Source organism: Phascolarctos cinereus, unplaced genomic scaffold (genome assembly GCF_003287225.1).
Source record: "Phascolarctos cinereus isolate Bilbo 61053 unplaced genomic scaffold, phaCin_HiC Scaffold_4;HRSCAF=312, whole genome shotgun sequence".
In the NCBI taxonomy this organism is placed as follows: domain Eukaryota; kingdom Metazoa; phylum Chordata; class Mammalia; order Diprotodontia; family Phascolarctidae; genus Phascolarctos; species Phascolarctos cinereus.
Genome location: NW_027555847.1, coordinates 560,852,506 through 560,873,207, shown reverse-complemented (window position 1 = coordinate 560,873,207; position 20,702 = coordinate 560,852,506). Strand labels below are relative to the sequence as shown.

At 37.9% G+C, this 20,702-nt stretch overlaps 1 protein-coding gene across 9 annotated transcripts in view; it reads left to right on the top strand.

Moving 5' to 3' along the window:
• Positions 1-20,702, top strand: part of PHACTR1 (phosphatase and actin regulator 1) — a 655,396-nt gene that overhangs the window by 492,530 nt on the left and 142,164 nt on the right. For all 9 annotated transcript variants that reach the window (XM_078153594.1, XM_078153598.1, XM_078153595.1 and 6 more), the window contains one exon: positions 6,599-6,679. In XM_078153594.1, coding sequence (XP_078009720.1) covers positions 6,599-6,679 — 81 coding nt within the window. The remainder of the gene's footprint in view (positions 1-6,598; positions 6,680-20,702) is intronic.

Here is a 20,702-nt window from a genome sequence, read left to right as displayed (position 1 = left end):
CAGCTATGTGGATTGGTGCATAAAGTGCCAGCCTGGAGTCAGGAAAACTCATCTTCCTGAGTTCATGTCCAGCCTCAGACACTTACTAGCTGTGTGACCTTGGGCAAGTCACTTAACCCTGATTGCCTTGCCAAAATTAATTAATTGATGCCTGTTGATGGATTGATTCAGAGTAACATCATTGTGGTTTGGTTAGGGTTGTGCTGTGATCACACATGATTAAAAGTGGTATTTCTTCTAAAGTCGTAGTAGACTGCCTTAGGCTTCACCTGCTGCATAGTGTAGAGCTCCTTATCCTTGGAGGTAATATGGTACTAAGGAAAAAGCTCCTGGGTTTGGAGTCAGAAGACCTAGGTTCAAATTCTGGCTCTGTTACTTACTACCTGTGTGACCTTGGACCAGTCACTTAATTTCCCTCATTCCTAGTTTTCTCATCTGTGAAATGAGTAGGCAGAATTCAAAGGTCTTCAAAGGTCTCTTTCAGCTCTAAATCTATGACCCTCTTGAAGCAGGCCAATGAGAGGTTCTTATCTGCCTACTCCCTAGGGTCCTAATAGTTTCGTTATTGCCTATAAATCCCATTTCACTGGAGTTTTTAAAAAAAACTCTAAATGGAAGAGAATAGGAAGTATAGACAAGATTAGACTTGTGTAATGAACATTATTTGGATTGAAGGAATGACACTGTAATCGGTTTCGGTGTAGTTTCATCATTTTTCAGCTTTTCCTTCTTTTCTGTCTCAGATACCACCCCCCTTCAAAATATGATTTAAAGTCAGATTGACTTACCTGGGAATCTTGATAAGTACCTATAGATTGGCACCCTGAGCAGCACCAGATAACCCATTCCAACTTTAGCTTGCTTCCTTTCTTAATCCTCGGATTTGCTTCTAACCTAGAAAATCAATCTTTTAGCTTAATAAAGAATATAAGAAGTTGCTTCCACACTCAATTAATTTTGTGGCCTGGTATATAGAAAACTTCCCAGTCCCCTTTGACAAATTCATCTTATCCAGGAGACTTGATCCTATCATTTCCCAGATCCTCATTAGAATTTCTGTGGCAAATAAGAAGTTCCTGATTCACTGGCTTTTTCAGAAACACAGGAACCGAATCCACATATCAGCATTTGAGATTAGAGAAAAGGGTAAGGCAAGTAGCCTTTTAAGATGGAATGGGCAGAAGGGGAAAATATACCAAAAATTATTCAGAAAAGAACAGTTTTTCCTTGAGATCATAGGATTTAGAGCCAGAAGGGACCTTGAAAATCATTTATTTCAACCCCATCATTGTATAGATGAAGAAATTAAAGCCCAGAAAGGTTAAATCATTTGCCCATGGTTTGTAAGTGGCATAATTGAGAGTTGAACACAAATTCTCCAACTACAAGAACTGCAGTCTTGTACCCTATGATGTGACAGATTTGTCTTCAAAGATTAGAAATCTTGGTCATGTCATTAGAATTAATCTTTTTTTTTTTTTAAGATTTGTAGCTGAGTATTATTTCTTCAACTGCCTTTCTATCACATATGACCTGTTAGCAAGAGAATGCCTAGCCATTTAAATAAAATCCTCATTCTGGAAGTATAAATAGAGAAGGCTTCTCTTTCTTACCCCAGGATCACAGTTTCACGGATTTACAGGCAGTTGGGTGGCTTAGTGAATCGAGTACCCAGATCTGGAATCAGAAGACTCATCTTCCTGAATTCAAATCAAATTGTTTGAGGCTAGATTTAAACTCAAGTCTTCCTGACTCCAGGCAAGGCACTCTATCCACTATAACACCAGCTACATCTAGTATTTGTACGGTATTTTTATAAGCCATGGGCAGCTATGTGGCTCAGTGGATAAAGCCTAATGTGGATAAAGATTCATCTTCCTGAATTCAAGTCTGGCCTTAGATACTACTAGCTGTGTGACCCTGGGCAAGTCACTTCACCCTGTTTGCCTCAGGGTCTTCATCTATAAAATGAGCTGGAGAAGGAAATGGTGAACCATTTCAGTATCTTTGCCAAGAACACCCCAAACAGGGTCATGAAGAGTCAGATATGACTAAACAACACTACACTGAGAGAAGTAGTATTTTATAACGAAAAGAACACTAGACTTGGACTCAGGAAATCTAGATTTGAATCCTAGCTCTAAAGCTTAATAACTCTTTGACGTTAAGCAGATCCATTGACCTCACTGAGCCTTTTCTTCATCTATAAATAAGGCTAATGATACTTTAACCACCTACCTTATAAGACATTTGAGAGAAAGCCACTATTTAAACTTAAATCACTAATTTGAATCTAAGATATTATTGTTACTTCTGGTAGGACCATATGACCAATTCAGGTGCCTGTAAATCTCATTTTATAGACATGCAAATATCTATATTTCTTGGTTAAAAAAATTATGAGTTATTAAAATGGTTCTTTATCCAATGTTAATATATAATAAAATTTTAAAGGCCAGCATATATATTATGTATATGTATATGGATGTATATATAATATAATCTATTATTTAGATTTTTTTTTCTAACTGCATGAGCCTTGAAATAGAATCAGTTTTTTAAGGCCAGCTCATCTTGATTTAGATTTTTTTCTGTCTGGATGACCCTTGAGATAGTGTGTTTCATGCTTTACTGAAGGTTTATTTATCTGTGTTGATATTACAGCCTGTTCTAACAAATTGCCTTCAGCAGGCTGGAATTTAGTTCTTTCCTAATGAGAGAGGTTTCGGGTTGTTTTTTAATGCTGCATGCCTGCCATCTGTCTAAGATATTTACAAATATTCATATGGGGGAGGTGGTATCAAATTTCTAATTTCTGTGCTGTGGTTCCTCTGGTTAATTATTTTGCAAAGTTAAGTACCTTTATTTGGAGTTGCTTTTATTTGGGAGGTTATAAATCATGACTCTTTAGTGTGAGCCTCTCTCTTCTGTTCAATTTGCAGTGTTTTGATTAGCCATCTTATTATGTGCTAAGGGAGCCAATTTAATTTCATTTTCTTTTTGACACATTCCATTGTCCTTTAGTGGACATCTGTTCATACAATGGTCATCATGTTCCATACAGCTCTGGGTATCATTTTTCAAAGTATAATATTAAAGTGATACCTGTATTTTAGAATGGATTTTTAGCCTTGATAGATAGATAGATAGATAGATAGATAGATAGATAGATAGATAGATAGATAGATAGATAGATAGATGGTTCTTTTTAGCCTCCTTATCTGTTGCACACCTTTTTCTTCCCACATGCCAGATTGCCAGAATAAACTCCACCCTCTCTCCCAACATCAAATCATTATCATTTTCCTCTCACCATGAGAGGGAGTAGAAGAGACACTTCTTTTCTTGTTTAGAAAAGCTCCCCACCTTTGGTTTCAGCTCACCACCTTTTCAATAGGTGCCAAATCCATTGCTTTTCCCTTCTTACTTCTTCCCCCTCTCCCTAGCCTCTTCTTTTTTTTGACCTTGTTAGACTGTAAACTTCTTGAGAGCAGGGATTATTTTTTTTTACCTTCTTTGTATCTCCATGTCCCTGACATGTAGTAGATACTTAGCAAGCCTGTTGACTTGATATTTTTCTCTTCATTTCTTTTCTCCTCAGATTGATTTAACAAACATCTATTAAGTTCTATATACAAAAAAAATGCTAGTAACTGGACCTTATTCCCAAAGTCCCAGTGCAACAGTACAACCTTTCAAGATGGACAGGACAAAAGCTATTATTTTTCTGGGTAGAAAGGTAACCATCATAGCTTATTTCTTCTCCATCCCAAGCCTTCCTCTCCCTTTATTTTGTGGGATTTTTATATATCCAATATTCCTTTAAAATATTCAGAGGCAGGTGACTTAGATTCCCTTTTTTGCCCCTGATTTATGTCCCTTCTCAGGACAGTGGTGATGCTGTCTATGAAGCTATAGTAATTGGCTGTTTTGTAATTTTATAAGTGGCACTGAAAATAGTATCACAAGATAGGAACTGTATGCAAATTATTTGAAATGAGAAGTGTGAAGTACCTTGTATGGAAGGTGATATTAAAGACATCAGACTGGGAGAGAAACATTATATGTTAGATAATTGACCAAGATCAAAAAGAACTCAAGAGACTGGAACAATAGGTCAAATTAAATAATAAGGTGAAAATTAGTAAGAATAGGTTGAAGGAAGGAGGAGGGAGAGGAAAGCTGCTAGGATTGACAACTGAACATTCATGATCTTGGGAAGGGCAATTGTATTTGAGTGGACAGGTTGGCAGTCTGATTGTAAGAAGTAGGGAGGTGAATAAGTTTTGAGATGCTGGAGACAGCAAGGATAGACGATGCCTTCTAGGAGCTTGGCAGTGAAAGGAAAGAGAGATGTAAGATGACAGCCTGAGTGAATGGTAAGTTCACCTGAACATTTTAAAAGAAATCTTTTAAGAAACCTGAACATGTCTGTAGGTTAAGGAGCCAGTAGATAGGGAAAGATTGGAGATGAACAAGAGAGAAGGATGATGGACAAGGTAAACTTCTCCAGGAAACAGGAGGAGATGGGATAGACAGCTTTGGCAAGGAGGTGAGTTACCCCTTTGTCTGAGACAATAGTAAAAAGTAGCAACTCATCTCTTTGCCAGAGTCATTAACGGTTTTGGGGCAAAGGGGTAACGTGCCCAGATATAGACATGAGCAAGATTAGTCTGGTACCATGATGAAAGATGGATTGGAGGGGAGAAAGAGTGAAGGTGAGAAACTATTTTCTTATTGTAAGTTCAAATAGGTAGAAATAAGGATGGGGACAGGAGACCAGTAACTACAGAGAGGTGCCAACATGTGTTGTATCTGCATCCTCAATGTAGAAACCACGTTTGCTACATTTCAGCCTTCATCTGCCAATCTGTACTGCCATGTAACTTCAGCAGGCCCCTGGGCCTCCGGTCTGTGTCTCGACATTGTGGTGTGTGTTATCTGGAGCAGTTCCCTAGATACACACACGCAGACACAACTGTTATGGGGGCAAACGCTGGATGGTCTGGGCCACTGGCGTGCCTGCCCTCCTTGGCAGACTGGGCTTTTTGCCACTGCCACTTGCACCCCCACGCTGCTCAGTGGCATTCACCCAGTTTAAGGAAAGTTTGGTGATGTCTCTGAGGAACAGAGAGTCCAGTGAAAAAAATATTTTAGCTTAAACTGAATGAAAGTTTTCCCATAACAAATATAATGCCAGGCTTAACTTCATGACTTAAAAGCAAATGTTCAACAACAACAAAAAGCTTAGAGATCATTTATAGATGAAGAAACAAATCCATGATGTTAAGTGACTTGTCTAAGGTCACCCTAGCTCTTAGGCTTAGAACATATTCAGTCAACAAGCATTTTCTAAACACTTACTTTGTACCAGGCATTGAATAACCCGCTGAGGATACAAAAAAAGGCAAAAAACGGTGCCAACCTATAGAAGCTGATATTCTAGTGGGGGAGACAATATGTAAATGTATAAGATACATTCAGAGTAGGTCTTCTAATTGTTAGGATAATGCTGTAATATAAATTCAGAGTTTGGGTGTTATTACCTTTTACCACCCTTATTATCACCCATTTGAACTAATTGTAAGAAAATAGCTTTTAAATATGTCTTCTTACATTTACTCTTTCTCTTCTCCATCTTGTTACTGAATAAGCAATTTTCCTTTCTCATTTTATAAGTCACTTTTGTCAAAGGCTAATTGCTTTTTAAAAAGTTGTTGTGGGGCAGCTAGGTAGTACAGTGGATAGAGCACTGACTCTGAAGTCAGGAGGGCCTGAGTTTAAATCTGGACTCAGAGACTTACTAGCTGTGTGATCCTGTGGTACATGTCGTCTTAACCCCAAGTACCTCCAAAAAAAAGTTGTTGAATTCCTAAGCCTGAGAAAAAGTTAACCAGAATACCCATCACATCTGACACTCCAAAGCCCCTACTGGCAGTGGCTAGAACAGTTTTCTTTATTCCACAAGTTAAAACATGGCTCCAGGGCTTCCTTTCAGCCAGTCCCCCCAGGTTTTTGGCCTTGCTTTGCCCTTCTTTCCTGTTCCTAGCTTCCTACTCCTAGGCTTCTTTTTTACTTGAATTCATCTCTATTATTCCTGCTGTTCCAAGGGGAACATCTTCCTCTCCCTTCCTGACCCCTGCTCACAAGCTCTCCTGAACTTTTGGCTCTGATGAGAGACGGTGGAATCTTTTTGTGAAGGCGTGCAGTTCATTCCATGCCTAGTTGCTCTGAAGGTGAGCCAAATAGCAGGAGACACAGGTGGGACACCCCATGGGCCTGTGTTCCTCTACCTCCTTCTGCTACCCTCAGACTTCACTCCTGACCCACTAAAGTAGAACCAAGAGAGTTGACATTTCCACATCAGTTTTCAAACTCTTGGGGAGGGGGTGGCAGGGGAGAAAGGAAGCGTGGACTAAGTGGGAAATAATGCAAACGTACTAGAGGTTTCAAAGTAAAACGCCATCTGTGAAGAGACGTCATGATCAGGAACAATGTGTGATGAAGTGGTGTGCTGAACTTGGCTTGTTAAAAAGGAATTGCTTTGTGTAATATGTTTGTGCTGATTCAAACCTGTTTCTCTGTCATTTCCTTATAGCCCTGGAAAGAAAAATATCAATGCGACAAAGCCGAGAGGAGCTTATAAAGCGAGGGGTCTTGAAGGAAATCTATGATAAAGGTAAGAGGAATCAGTCTTCTTTACAACTAATAAATGGAGTCATGGCATCTGTGGATGTGTTTTCATGGAATCTCAGTTAGAGGAACCTCAGAGGTCATCTGGCCCAACTCACTCTTGTAACATGACTTCCTTCTATAACATTCTGTCCATTAAATAGTCTTCTACCCATGGTAGGGATTTCACAGCTTCCTGAGACAGTCCATACCACTTTGGAAAGTTTAATTTTTAGTAAGTTTTTCCTTATGTCAAGTCAAGAGGCAATGTGGAGTAGTAGATATTGAGCTAGTCTCAGAGTTGTAAACTCATGGTTTCAAATCTGACCTTAGATACTCACTAGTCAGTGTCTGACACATAGTAGACACTGAATAAATTGATTAATTACATCACTCTGGGCAAGTCATTTAGCCTCTCTGTGCCTCAGTTTTCCCTCCTGTAAAAAGATGGGATTGTACTCCATGGCCTCCAGATGCTCTAAATTTAAGGTTCTATGTATGAGTCATGCTATTCCCTTCAGCCACTTACATCCATTAGTTCTCTGGGGCCAATCAAAACAAATCAGATCCATTTTTCACATGCTGGGCCCATAAAGATATAAAGATAGCAATTGTTTTCCAGAGAATTGTCTCTTCTTTAGGCCAAATAGCCCAGTTCTTTCAACCAGTCTTCCTGTAACATGATTTCAAATGCCCTATTGGCCTTTTTCTTAATTAGCTCTGGCCTATTGATGCTCTCTCTAAAATATGGCATGCAGAATTGAACCCAGTAGTCCAAATGCAATCTGACAAGGACAGAGCACAGAGGAACTATCTGATTCCGACTTCTCAAAGGCTGTGAAAAGCTTCAAATACAGGGCTGATAAGGAACAGTGTCAATGTGAACTGTAAGCCTAGAGAGGCTCATTATCAGAAAGCTGGCCAAAGTGATGAATTTTTCTAACCGTACCACCTCATGAAGGCTGCCTCCTGAGGCATGGAGGGGTTGTGATCCTTGTTGGCAGAAGCAGTTCCCATACTGATGATATCATACATCTTTTGCCAGACTTAGTTTCATTTAGTCAAGTTACTTTATGTAAGGATTTACAGTACTAAAATATTAAAGAGACAGTATAATGGAAGAATGGTTATGGACAAGAATTGTACAAACTAATTTGGCCATAGTATATTTTGAGGTTTAGAACATACTGATGAAAAAAAAATATAAGGGGCAGCTAGGTGGCACAGTGGATAGAGCATTGGCCCTGGATTCAGGAGGACCTGAGTTCAAATCTGGCCTCAGAACATAACACTTACTAGCTGTGTGACCCTGGGCAAGTCACTTACCCCACTGCCTAGCCAAAAAACAACCCAAAGCAAAAGAACATACTGGTGGAACCCATAAATGCTAGTTTGGAAGACCTTAGAGCAGGGATGGGGAACCTGCAGCCTTGAGGCAACATATGGCCTTCTAGGTCCTTGGGTACAGCCTTTTGACTGAGTCCAAGTTTTAGAGAACAAATCCTTTATTAAGGAGATCTGTGAAGTTTGGATTCAGTCAAAGGGCCGCACTTGAGGACCTAAAGAGCCACATGTGGCCTCAAGGCCACAGGTTCCCCAACCCTGCCTTAGAAGATAGAAAGGAGTATCCCAGGATAAGGGCAATGGAGAAAATCTGGGGGCAATAATAGAGGAATTTCAACCAAATTAGAATATGCATTAAGTATTTTGGGTTTAGACATAATTCCACACTTAGTATTTTTTTTTTTGGCTAGGCAATGGGGTTAAGTGACTTGCCCAGAGTCACACAGCTAGTAAGTGTTATGTGTCTGAGGCCAGATTTGAACTTAGGTTCTCCTGAATCCAAGGCCGGTGCTCTATCCACTGCACCACCTAGCTGCCCCACACACTTAGTATTTTAAAGAGGACCTCACGAGGACCAATTGAAGGAACTGTGGATGTTTAGTGTGGAAAAGAGCAATCTAAACCTGAAGGGTTGTCATGAGGATGGAGGATCTCCTTGTACACAGAAAGCATAACTAAGCACGATAGGTAGAAGTTATAGAGAGGCTGATATAGTTTCATTGTAAGAAAAATCCATCTAAAAATTAAAGGTATTGAAAGGTAGAACGTGCTGTCTGGGGAAGTGGTGGGTTTCCACTACAAAACTTTAGTCAAAGAGTAAATTCCATTTGTTAGAACTGCTATTGAGAAGATTCTAGTTAAGATAAGGATTAAACTATTAGTGCTTTCCAACTTCTAAAATCTGTGATTCCAATATAGCCAACAGGGAAATTGCCTCATGGCTTTCTTATGGTTCTCTTAAATATAATAAGTTCTGCAAGACACTGCAAGAAATTCTGATAGAGATCACATACTCATATTAAATGCATTCATCTTTTACTAGAAAATAAGCTTCACCTATTTTTTCCCAATATCTAATGACCATACAGTGAAAGAAATGATTATGCACAGCTGGGTTAAAATTAATTGGTTTTGCTTTGAGGGAGATTTGTTGGCAGAGGCTTCCCACAACAAATGTTTAAAAGCCATAGCATCTGGAATTATCTTTATAGATTAGGTATTGGGTTGGAGGGAAATTAATACATTTTGAGTATGAATAATTATGAAGAGAGAGAGAGAGAGAGAGAGAGAGAGAGAGAGAGAGAGAGAGAGAGAGAGAGAGAGAAGGGGAGAGACAGAGAGGAATATTTGACAGGTACTTTGCCTAAAAGAAATACAAGTAAATGATAGAGAAAGTAACAGCTCCCTTAGTGGCAGAATGAAATTGGAGCTAAAAGTAGATTGGAAATTTCCAACATTTTAAAGTAATTTCTAAAATTATTATAGACTACTGGGACTAAAAGGGATCTCAAGGGAAACTGAGTTTATCCCCTTATCTAGAGGCAGAACAGCCCTGAAAACTGCCGAAGTCTGAGGGGTGTTTATGTTGTTGCTAAAAGCTCCCCCAAGGACAAGTCATAATCTCATTGATTCACCCCAGCTCCCTACTCTCTTATATCATCTTGGAGCCCTCTTTAAAAGTCTACCCTAAATATCCCATGCTGCTAGGTAAATTTTTTTCCTTCTGCTTCTATCCTTAGAAAAGAGAAAGGACAGGGAACTGCATAATGATGTATAATGGCCCCCTTAGCGTTCTTGAAGATGAGATAGTGTTTGTAAAGTGCTTTACCAACTGTAAAACGTCATATGAATTTAAACTATTATTATTTATTGCCATCCTTGGAATTGCTCTTATGCAGTTATGTAACTGCATTTCCCTTAACTTTTCTTTTTGCCAACCTCAGTAATTCATTCAGCTTATAGATTTAATAAGAGGAAGCTAATTTAGTGAAAAATTACCCTGTAGAATATTTTAAAGAAATAAAGTTTTACTTACTCTTAAGCATGTATAGTAAACACTAGGCTCCCTAAATTTTGGGTAGTAGAGAACCTAATTTAATGAAATCATAGAATTTCAGAATCAGAACAAAGCTTAGAAATCATCTAGTCACTTTAAGAGATGAGGAAACTGAGGCCCAGAGAATTTGAATGAATTAGAATATTTTATACTGGCAGAATTAGGATGAGGACCCAAGTATCTTGAGCCTTTATTGTCTTTTTACACCACCATCCTGATGCTGCTCCCAAAGTCTTGTTCGTACTTAAAACAGGAGATCTTAATCTTTTTTTGTATTATGGACCCCTTTGGCAGTCTGATGAAGCCTAGGGACCTCTTCTCAGAATAAATGATGTGTTGCATACATTCATAATAAAAGGGAATGATAAATTTCACTAAAAGGTTAGTGAGGGGCAGCTAGGTGGTGCAGTGGATAGAGTACTGGCCCTGAAGTCAGGAAGACCTGAGTTCAAAGCCGGTCTCAGACCAAATACTTGATACTTACTAGCTGTGTGACCCTGGGCAAGTCACTTAGCCCCAATTGCCTAAAAAATTAAAATTAAAATTAAAAAAAAGAACTAGTGTAAATAAAAGGTTAGTGAAAATAAATTTTTCCCCTCTATGTTCACAGACCTCCCCCTTCCTCCTGATGGATCCCAGGTTAAGAACCTCTACCTTTTTTTGGAATAATATTTTTCCAATTTACATTTTAAAAGAATTTTTATCATTCTGTTTTTCAAGTTTTGAGTTCCAAATTCTCTTCCTCTCTTCCTCCCTTATTTCCTCCCTGAGAGAGTAAACAATTTGGTATAAGTTATACTTGTGCAACCATGTAAAACATAATTCCATATTAGTCATGTTATAAAAGAAAACACAGACAAAAAAAGACAAAAAAAAAGTGAAAAATAGTATGCTTCGATCTGCATTCAGACCCCATCAGATCTTTCTCTGGAGGTGAACAGAATTTTTCATCATGAGTCCTCAGGAATTGTCTTGGATAATTGTATTGCTTAGAATAGCTAAGTCATTCACAGCTGATCATCATACAATATTGCTGTTACTGTGTACAGCGTTCTCCTGATTCTGCTCACTTCATTCAACATTAGTTCATGTAAGTCTTTCCAGGTTTTTCTGAAACTGTCCTACTCATCATTTCTTTTTTTTTTTAATTAATTTATTTTGACTTATCAGCAATCCACTTCCTCCCCACCACCCTTCCCAAGACAGCGCACAATCTGATATAGGCTCTACATATACATTCCTATTAAACATATTTTCACATTAGTGATGTTGTAAGGAAGAATTAGAACCAATAGGAGGAGCCACTAGAAAGAAGAAACAAAATTCAACAGAAGAAAAAACTAGCAAATAGCATGCTTCAATCTGCACTCAAACTCCATAGTTCTTTCTCTGGATGTGGATAGCATTTTCTATCACGAGGGCTTTGGATATGTCTTAGATCCTTGTATTGCTGGGAAGGGTTAAGTTTATCAATATTAGTCATCGCACAACACGGCTGTTATTGTGTACAACTTTCTGGTTCTACTTACTTCACTCAGCATCAGACCATACAAGTCTTTCCAGGTTTTATAGCACAATAGTATTCCATTACATTCACAAACCACAACTTGTTCAGCCATTTCCCAATTGATAGGCAGCCCCCCCCAATTTCCAGTTCTCTGCCACCACCAAAAAAAACCTGCTATAAATATTTTTACACAAGTAGGTTCTTTTTTCCATTTTTCAAAAAATCTCTTTGAGATATAGACCTAGTAGTGGTATTGCTGAATCAAAGGGGATGCACAATTTTATAGCCCTTTGGGCATAGTTGTATGTTGTTTTCAAGAATCGGTTCATAATTCCACCAACAGTGCATTAGTGTCCCAGTTTTCCTACATCCCCTCCAACGTTTATCATTTTCCTTTTCTGTCATATTAGCCAATCTGATAGGTATGAGGTGGTCCTGCAGAGTTGTTTCAATTTGCATTTCTCTAATCGATAGTGATTTAGAGCATTTTTTTCATATGACTATAGATAGCTTTGATTTCTTCATCTGAAAACTGCCTGTTTATATCCTTTGACCATTTGTCAATTGGGGAATGACCTGTATTCTTATAAATTTGACTCAGGTCTCTATGTATTTAAGAAATGAGGCCTTTATCATAGCAGCTCTTTTTGTGGTGGCAAAGAATTGGAAATTGAGAGGATGCCCATCAACTGGGGGAATGGCTGAGCAAGTTGTGGTATATGAATATAATGGAATGCTATTGTGCTATAAGAAATGATGAACAGGATGACTTCAGAAAAACCTGGAAAGACTTATATGGTCTGATGCTGAGTGAAGTGAGCAGAACCAAGAGGACTTTGTACACAATAATAGTCACATTATGCAATGACTAATATTGTTAAACTGAACCCTTTTCAGCATTACGAGGATCTAAGACATCTCGAGAGGCCTCGGGATGGAAAATGCTGTCCACATCCAAAGAAAGAACTATGGAAGTCAAATCGCTATCACTTATTTTTACCTTCTGTTGAGTTTTGTTTCACCTTTCTGATGGTTCCTCCTATTGGTTTTAATTTTTACTTACAACTTCACTAATGTGAAAATATGTTTAATGGGTATGTAAATGTAAAGCCTATATCAGATTGTGCGCTATCTTGGGGAGGGTGGGGGGGAGGAAGGGGGAGAAAAATTTTCAGCTCAAAAGCATATGGAAGTGATTGTTGATAAATCAAAATAAATTAATAAAAAAAAAAGAAATGAGGACTTTATCAGAGAAACTTGCTCTAAAAAATTTTCCCAGCTTTCTGGTTTTTTTCTAGTCTTGCTTGTATTGGTTTTGTTTGTGCAAAAACTTTTTAATATAATCAAAATTATTCATTTTACATATTGTAATGCTCTCGGTCTCTTATTTGGTCACAAATTCTTCCCTTATCCATAGTTACAACAGGTAAACTATTCCTTTCTTCCCAAATTTATTTATGATATCACCTTTTATGTCTAAATCATGTGATCATTTTGACTTTATCTTGGTATGTAGTATGAGATGTTGGTCTATACCTAGTATCTGCCGTACTGTTTTCCATTTTTCCTAGCGGTTTTTGTCAAATAGTGAGTTCTTGTCCCAAAAGCTTGAGTCTTTGGGTTTATCAAACAGTAGATTACTATGGTCATTTATTGCTGTGTATTATAGAATCTAATCTATTCCACTGATCCACCACTGTATTTCTTAGCCAGTACCAAATTGCTTTATAAGCCAGCTTCAAATCTGGTACGGCTAGGCCATCTTCCTTCACATATTTTTCATTAATTCCATTGATATTCTTGACCTTTTGTTCATCTCTCCCAGGAGTTCTTTTTGTGCCTGAGATCAATTCACATTTTTCTTTGAGGCTTCATATGTAACTGCCTCGACACTGTTGGCCTCTTCTGAGTTTGTTTTTGGATCTTACTCATCACCATGGTAACTTTCTATGGTCAGATGCTTTTTCTATTTATTTTTTGCTCATTTTCCAGTCTGTTTCATGACTTTTAATTTTATGTTATAGTTGGGCTCTGCTTTGGGGATGATAGGGGCACTGTTCCAAGCTTCTTGCACCAGAGGAGTGGGGCCTCCTTGCTAGTCTGAACCAGGGCTTGGGGCCTCGGGGCACAACTTGTGTCTTCTTCCTTGCCCAGACACTGCCTCTGCTGGACTGTGCTCTCCTCCTACTCCAGTGAGACAGAGCCTTTCTGCTAATGCTCTAAGTTGTCTTGGGCTGGACAGTTGTTCTGAGGACAAAAATGATGATCAGCACAGAACTAAATGGAAAGGAATAAAATAGAATACATTTTTATCTTCTCAGGCTAACTCATTTGTATAACTCGGAGCTCAAAAAGATGAAATGACTTGCCAAGGGTCATAAACCTATTAAGTGGCAAAGCCCATACTAGAACTCAGGTGTCTTGATTCCTGACCCTTTCCTAACACTAATTCCTCACACTTTCTATGCTCCATAAAATGGCATTGTTCTGTACTGCAGTTTCCATAGCATTAAGCGCAGGGCAAGAAGACAAAATCAAGCTTTCTTCTTGTTTTTGGAGACTTCAGCTTAGGCTTCTACAATTGTCTCATTATTTTCTCTCTAATCAGGAGTTTGCTGGTAAGTGCTTAACAACTGGCTCTCCAAATTATCTATCTATCTGTCTGTCTGTCTGTGTAGGCAGAACACGCTTCTATGTTTAATCTGTTTTATTAACACTTTCTTCTTCACTTTCTTAAGTCTAGAGACAATCAATAAAACAATAAATCAACCCAATTTTCAACTTTTGTCAATTTCTGAGGTGTAAGTGCTCACACTGAAAATTTAACTCTTAGCTTTCAGGAGCCAGTAGGGGCTAACTCCAGCATGCCCCTGCCTGTGATCAAGCATAACTCTCACAAGTAAAAAGGGTGAGTGAGGGCACATAGCCAAGGAAAAAAAGAATAGATCTGATTGCTTTCAAATTTATGTCTCATTTCCATTGTTCAGTAGAAACTGGAAATAACATTTAATAATATACAATAAGGTGCTTTGAATTTTTTTGTTAGCAAATTAGGGAAACATTTTGGAGACGTTATATTTAATTTTGAGCACAAATACAAATCACAAAAGAATGCACAACTTTCCTGAAGAGTCTGCAATTTTTTTTCCTACTGGTATTATAAAGGAAAAAGCCTGATATTTAAATTAAAAGGTCATCATCTTTAAAAATGTAAATAGGTTGTATTTATATCAGGCAGTGTTAATCTTACTTAATTAGTTTAAGGATGGAGATTCCCTTTATCTGGGCAAATAGGCAACTGTCTGTAAATTTTGGATCATAGACCTGGAAAGAATCTTAGAGGTCATTTAGTCCAACCCCCTAATTTTACAAAAGAGGAAACTGAGTCCTAAAGGGGTTCAGTGACTTGTCCAAGATAATAAATGCCAATGAGCAGATTTGAACTCAGGTCCTGTGATACGAAGTCATGGCTCTTTGTACCACATCATGGTGTGATCTTCCTGAATATGAAGTTAGCCCTCTGTTTACTGTACCACATTGATTCTCATTAAGTTTACCCCTTCTTTAAATTCCTTTATTTCATGTCTGTGGATTGGGGAATAACTAAATAAATTTTAGTATATAAAGGTAATAGAATATTACTTCACTGTAAGAAATGATGACTGAATAATAGAGGGAAGAACGGGAAGACTTAGATGAACTGACATATGGGGAAGGGCAGCTAGGTGGCACAGCAGATACTACACCAGGTCTGGAGTCAGGAAGACCTGAGTTCAAATGTGACCTCAGACACTTACTAGTTGTGTGACCCTGGGCAAGTCACTTAACTCTCTTTGCCTCAGTTTTCTCCTCTGTAAAATGAGCTGGAGAAGGAATGTCAAGTCACTCCAGTATCTTTGTCAAGAGAACCCCAAATGGGGTCATGAAGAGTAGGACGCAACTGAAACAACTGAACAACAACATACGGTGAAATAAGCAGAATCAAGAAAATAATGAATACTGTGATTAAAACATTAAAGTTGAATACTTTGCAATGAACTCAACACTTTGCAGTCATGATGACCAAGCATGGCCCCAGTGAAGAGATCTGAGAATGTACCTCCCTCCCTTCTGTACAGAGATGAAAGACTATGGTGCTGAACACTGAATATACAGCCATGTTTAGTTGATGTGTTGATTAGTTTTTCTGACAAGCTTTTCTTTCCTTTCTTTTTCATTCTTTGTTATAAGCAGTCATTCTCTGGGTCAGGGAAGAGGAAGGGATGTATTGGGAAATAAAGATGATATAAAAATAGAAGATCAAGATTTTTTGAATAATTGGTTCCTTTGTTCAGTATTACATAGGCACAAAATATTTTAATAAGAAAAATAATCTATATAAATGATTCCCAGGTCCATATATCTAGCCCTAGTCCCGTCTCCTAATCTGCAATCCCTTGTCACCAACAAAGGAAACCAATTATATTGGAATGCAGCTATCAAATTTTTAAAGTAAAAAAAAGGGTTCATGGATTCTCGGTTTAGAATCCTTGCTCTCTCTCTCATTTGGTGATCTTATCAGTTCCCATGAGTTCAGTGATCATCTCTTTGCAGATGATTATCAAATCTTTATTTCCCACAACTTCAAGGTCATCCTAAACTCCTCATTTGCACTCACCCCACATACTTCTATTTCTATCTTTATAATATCCCTCGTATGTGTCCCCTTCTCTTTGCTCCCACAGCAACTACCCTAGTCCAAAGCTTTCATCACCTCTTGCCTAGACTACTGCAGTAGCCTTCTAACAGAGATAACTGCCTCAAGCCTCTCCCCACCCCAACTTTTCTTCTATTCAGCAGTCAAAATAATTTTCATGAAGTATGACATGTCACCCCTCCAACTCAATAAACTCCAGTGGCTCCCTGTTACCTCCACAATTAAATCCAATTCATGCACAAGTCAAGAGGTCACCCTCTGATGTCACTGGGCCTCTCTGCAAATGAAGGATGAATGACAACAACCTCTGTGATTAGGGCTGAGCACAGTGCCTGGCATATAGTAGGTGCTTAATAAATGTTTATTGAATTGAATTGATCAAACATAAAGTCCCTTGTTTGGCTTTTAAGGCTCTTAATAATCTGGCCCATCCTTACCTTTCCTGTCTTCTTATACTTTACTTTCCTACATACATTCTAGAATCCAGCCACTATGACCTACTTTCAACTCTTCACATATTTCCCATCTCTGCGCCTTTTTTTTTTTGCTAACTTTCTTCTATGCTGGTAATACTCTCCCTCCTTCCTCATTCTGCTTTTTAATTTCTGCGGCTTCCTTCAAAAATCATTTCAAATCCTAACCTTCAGAATGCCTTTCCTACCCCCCTAGTTACCTTCACTTCTAAGATTACCTTCTGTCCTCTCTCTCTCTCTCTGTCTCTTTCTTTGTCTCTGTGTGTGTGTGTGTGTGTGTGTGTGTGTATATATATATATATATATATATATATATATATATATATATGATATACGTATATGTATGTATGTATTGTACATGTATGTGTGTTTGTAGAACTTGTATATGTAATTTCCCTCACTGAAATGTGCACTACTTGAGAATAGGGACTTTTCCCTTTCTTTGTATTCTCAGCATTGCTTTTTGACTGACCAACTGAAAATGTTTTTCACAACTTTCATTTGGCACATATTTGTCACATTTTTAGCCCTACGTGATGCTTGCTACCCGATGTCTTGCCTAGAAATGTTATCTTTGAAAACTGTGGGTGAGTACAACTGTATGATAAGGCTATAAACCAGGCTATACCTTTAATATCAGTTATAAATAATCATTTACATAGTGTCCAGATTCAACTAGTTTGATAAAAGTTATAGAATGAACAAGATTTAAATAACAAGTCATACAAAGGATAACAAGAGGGAGAAATTATTATAAGCTTCCCTGAAGTATAATTTTTTTCTCAACCCCTTCCCCTCAAAAAATTATCTTATGACGGAAGGCTTTATTAAATAATTGTATTGCCATGATCAACAGGAATCCCTCACAAATAATAACAGTTTTTCTGCCAGCCAGTTATGTGATTAATTACAAAACTGGAAATAGCATGGCATGTCACAATCTTGACAGATGTTGCCATGTAGATATTTACTATTTTCTTTGTTTATCTCACCTTATTTTATTATGATGATGTAAAAAGCCCCTGGGCTTATTTTACATTTCCTCGTGGAATAGTTCCACCATGGCCCATGGCATTATACGGTATCTTCAAGATACATTGCTATTATAAATGATTATTGTTGTTCAGTCACTTCGGACTCTCCATGACCCCATTTGAGGTTTCCTTGGTAAAGATACTGGAGTAGTTTGCTCCAGCTTATTTTACAGATGAGGAAACTGAGGCAAACAGGGTTAAGTGACTTGCCCAGGGTCACACAGCTAATCAGTGTCTGAGGTCAGACTTGAACTCAGGTCCTCCTGACTCCAGGGCTGGTTGTTCTATCCACTGAGCTACCTAGCTTCCCCTTTACCAGACTTTTGACAAGGGAGTGATTTCCTTGTCTTTGGGAAGCTCAAGAACCAGTTTTGTTTTAATCCCATGAATAAGTAGCAATCCTTATTCCAACATTGCACATTACATGAGCATGCTGCCTCTTCCTTGCCTGGGCAAAGTACCCATAAGTAGGCTATACCTAAGCAAGTTGTGGGGGTTCTCTAGTGAACCCAGAGCCTACCTGTCCTCAGTCCTTCCTCTTTCTTGGGGGCACCCCTAATGCAATCCACCTCAAATACACAGTATCTTCATGTTTTTTCCCCAAGTCCTCAATTAAAACCTTCTCTCAGATTATTTGCTCATACTAAGGTAGTGATTTTTTTAAAAATTAGGACCTATGTTTCCATTAATGTAGGAAACCCCCCTAGTGAGGAAATTTCTTCTACCAATTCAAACCAGCAATTATCATAATTTATACTCTTAGTTGCTGAGAAGTTAAAGCCAGTTATGTGTCAAAGACAAAACCTAAAGCTAGGTCATCTTGATTCCAAGCCTGACTTTCTGCACACTATAGCATACTGCCTTTCAATGTAATAATGCCTTAAAATGGCACCTGTCTGTGATAAAAACAACTATAACTTTCTTTGAAAGTATTCTATTATTATGTTCAAAATAAATTTTTAAAAATTCAGAAAGGAAAGTTTGGCCCCTTTAAGAAACACTTCTGATAAGCAGTTACATAAAAGTTATACCTACAGATAGTAGTCTTAAAATGTTGGTGGCATGTCCATTGCAAAGAGAAGATGCTGGAGAAGTATCTTATAGTAAAAGTTGACTTCTAGATCTTTGTTGTTGTTTTTCAGTCATGTCTGACTTTTCATGCCCCCACTTGGGGTTTTCTTGGCAGAGATACTGGAGTTGTTTTCCATTTCCTTTCCAACTCATTTAACAGATGAGGAAACTGAGGCAAGCAGAGTTAAGAGACTTGCCCAAGGTCGCCCAGCTAATAGGTGTCTGAAGCTGGATTTGAACTCAGGAAGATGAGTATTCCTGACTTAAGACCCAGCAATCGCCCAAGTGCCCCTTCTAGGTCTTTGCTAACTTACTAGTGAGGGACTTACTAGCTCTGTGACTGTGGAGCCATTGCTTAAACTCTTTGGGTCTTAGTTTTCTCATGTATAAAATGAGATGATCCCAAGGTATTTTTCAAGTCTAAAATTCTACGCTTCTAAATAGGTGGCAGAGAATGGGGTAGTCCTCAATAAATAGTCACTTAGGAAACCAGATCCTGATTGAAAGATGAGGTCATGGAGGAAACACATACTTGGGCTCTGTGTGCTTTGGGAGCTTTCTGCCATAACAAAGGAAAGCAAAACAGCCAGGTTTTACAAACTGAGGGACTGAATGGAAGGAGATTTCCTTCCATTCCTTCCAAGATTCCTTGGCCAGAAAGGTCAAGTAGAGGAACCTTTTTTGATGTATCAGTTTCCTCAATGGATAATTTTAAAAGTGATAAGGGATAATGATGGAAAGCTGGTGATACCTGTCTAGAAAGATAAGAATTTTACAGATAGCTGTAGGTAGTCCCTATCTGGGGAAGATTTCAAGTTAAAGAGTTTTCTGAGAGGATTAAAGAAAAAGTAAGTTAAGCAAGAATTAATACCATTTTGAGGGTATGTAGGTGACACACAACTGGCTTTAACTTCTCAGCAACTAAGAGTATAAATTATGAATAATTGCTGGTTTGAATTGGTAGAAGAAATTTCCTCACTAGGGGGGTTTCCTACATTAATTCTTTTGAATCTAACCCTTTCAAATACTTTTGGTAAATACTAGCTATGTGACCATGGACAAGTCACACCTCCTCAGTGCACTAAGCAGTTGTCTTTCAGAGAAGATGCTTACCTGTATCAGTAGGAGTTTCTATATATATGTGTGTGTGTGTGTGTATGTATATGTATATATATATATACATATATATATGTGTGTGTGTATGTATATGTATATATATACACATATATGTGTGTATGTATATGTATATATGTATGTATATATGTACATATATATATACATACATGTATAATGAGCTGATCCCAAGGTATCTTTCAAGTCTAAAATTCTATGCATCTAAATAGGTGGTAGAAAATTGGAAGTCCTCAATAAATAGTCACGTAGGAAACCAGATCTTGATTGAAAGATGAGACCATGAAGCAAACATATGTTTGGGCATATACATATGTGTGTGTGTGTGTATGAATGAAATCAATATGAAATCACAAGGCCAGTCTCTTTCCCTATTCTCTATCTTAGCTCTTTACTATTTGTCTGCTTATCTCATATACATCATAGTTGATCCATATTATTTTTTTAATAATCCATGTTATTTTAATATAAGGAAGTAGTTCTCAGCATTTTTTGTTTCCCATGAATAAATGTTTTTTGAACAATATTCCATGAAAAACCTTTTTTATTCCTTTCAGCAGCATCAAAAAAAAGTATCGTGAACCCCAGGGTAATTTCATATGCTACTGACGATATTCTGCCATTATTTGCTACTTAAGGTGCCATTAAAAAAATTTAGCAAAAATCCCTTGCACCTTCCCTTCCTTCCCACCCTCAAAATATTTGTGAACTACTAAAT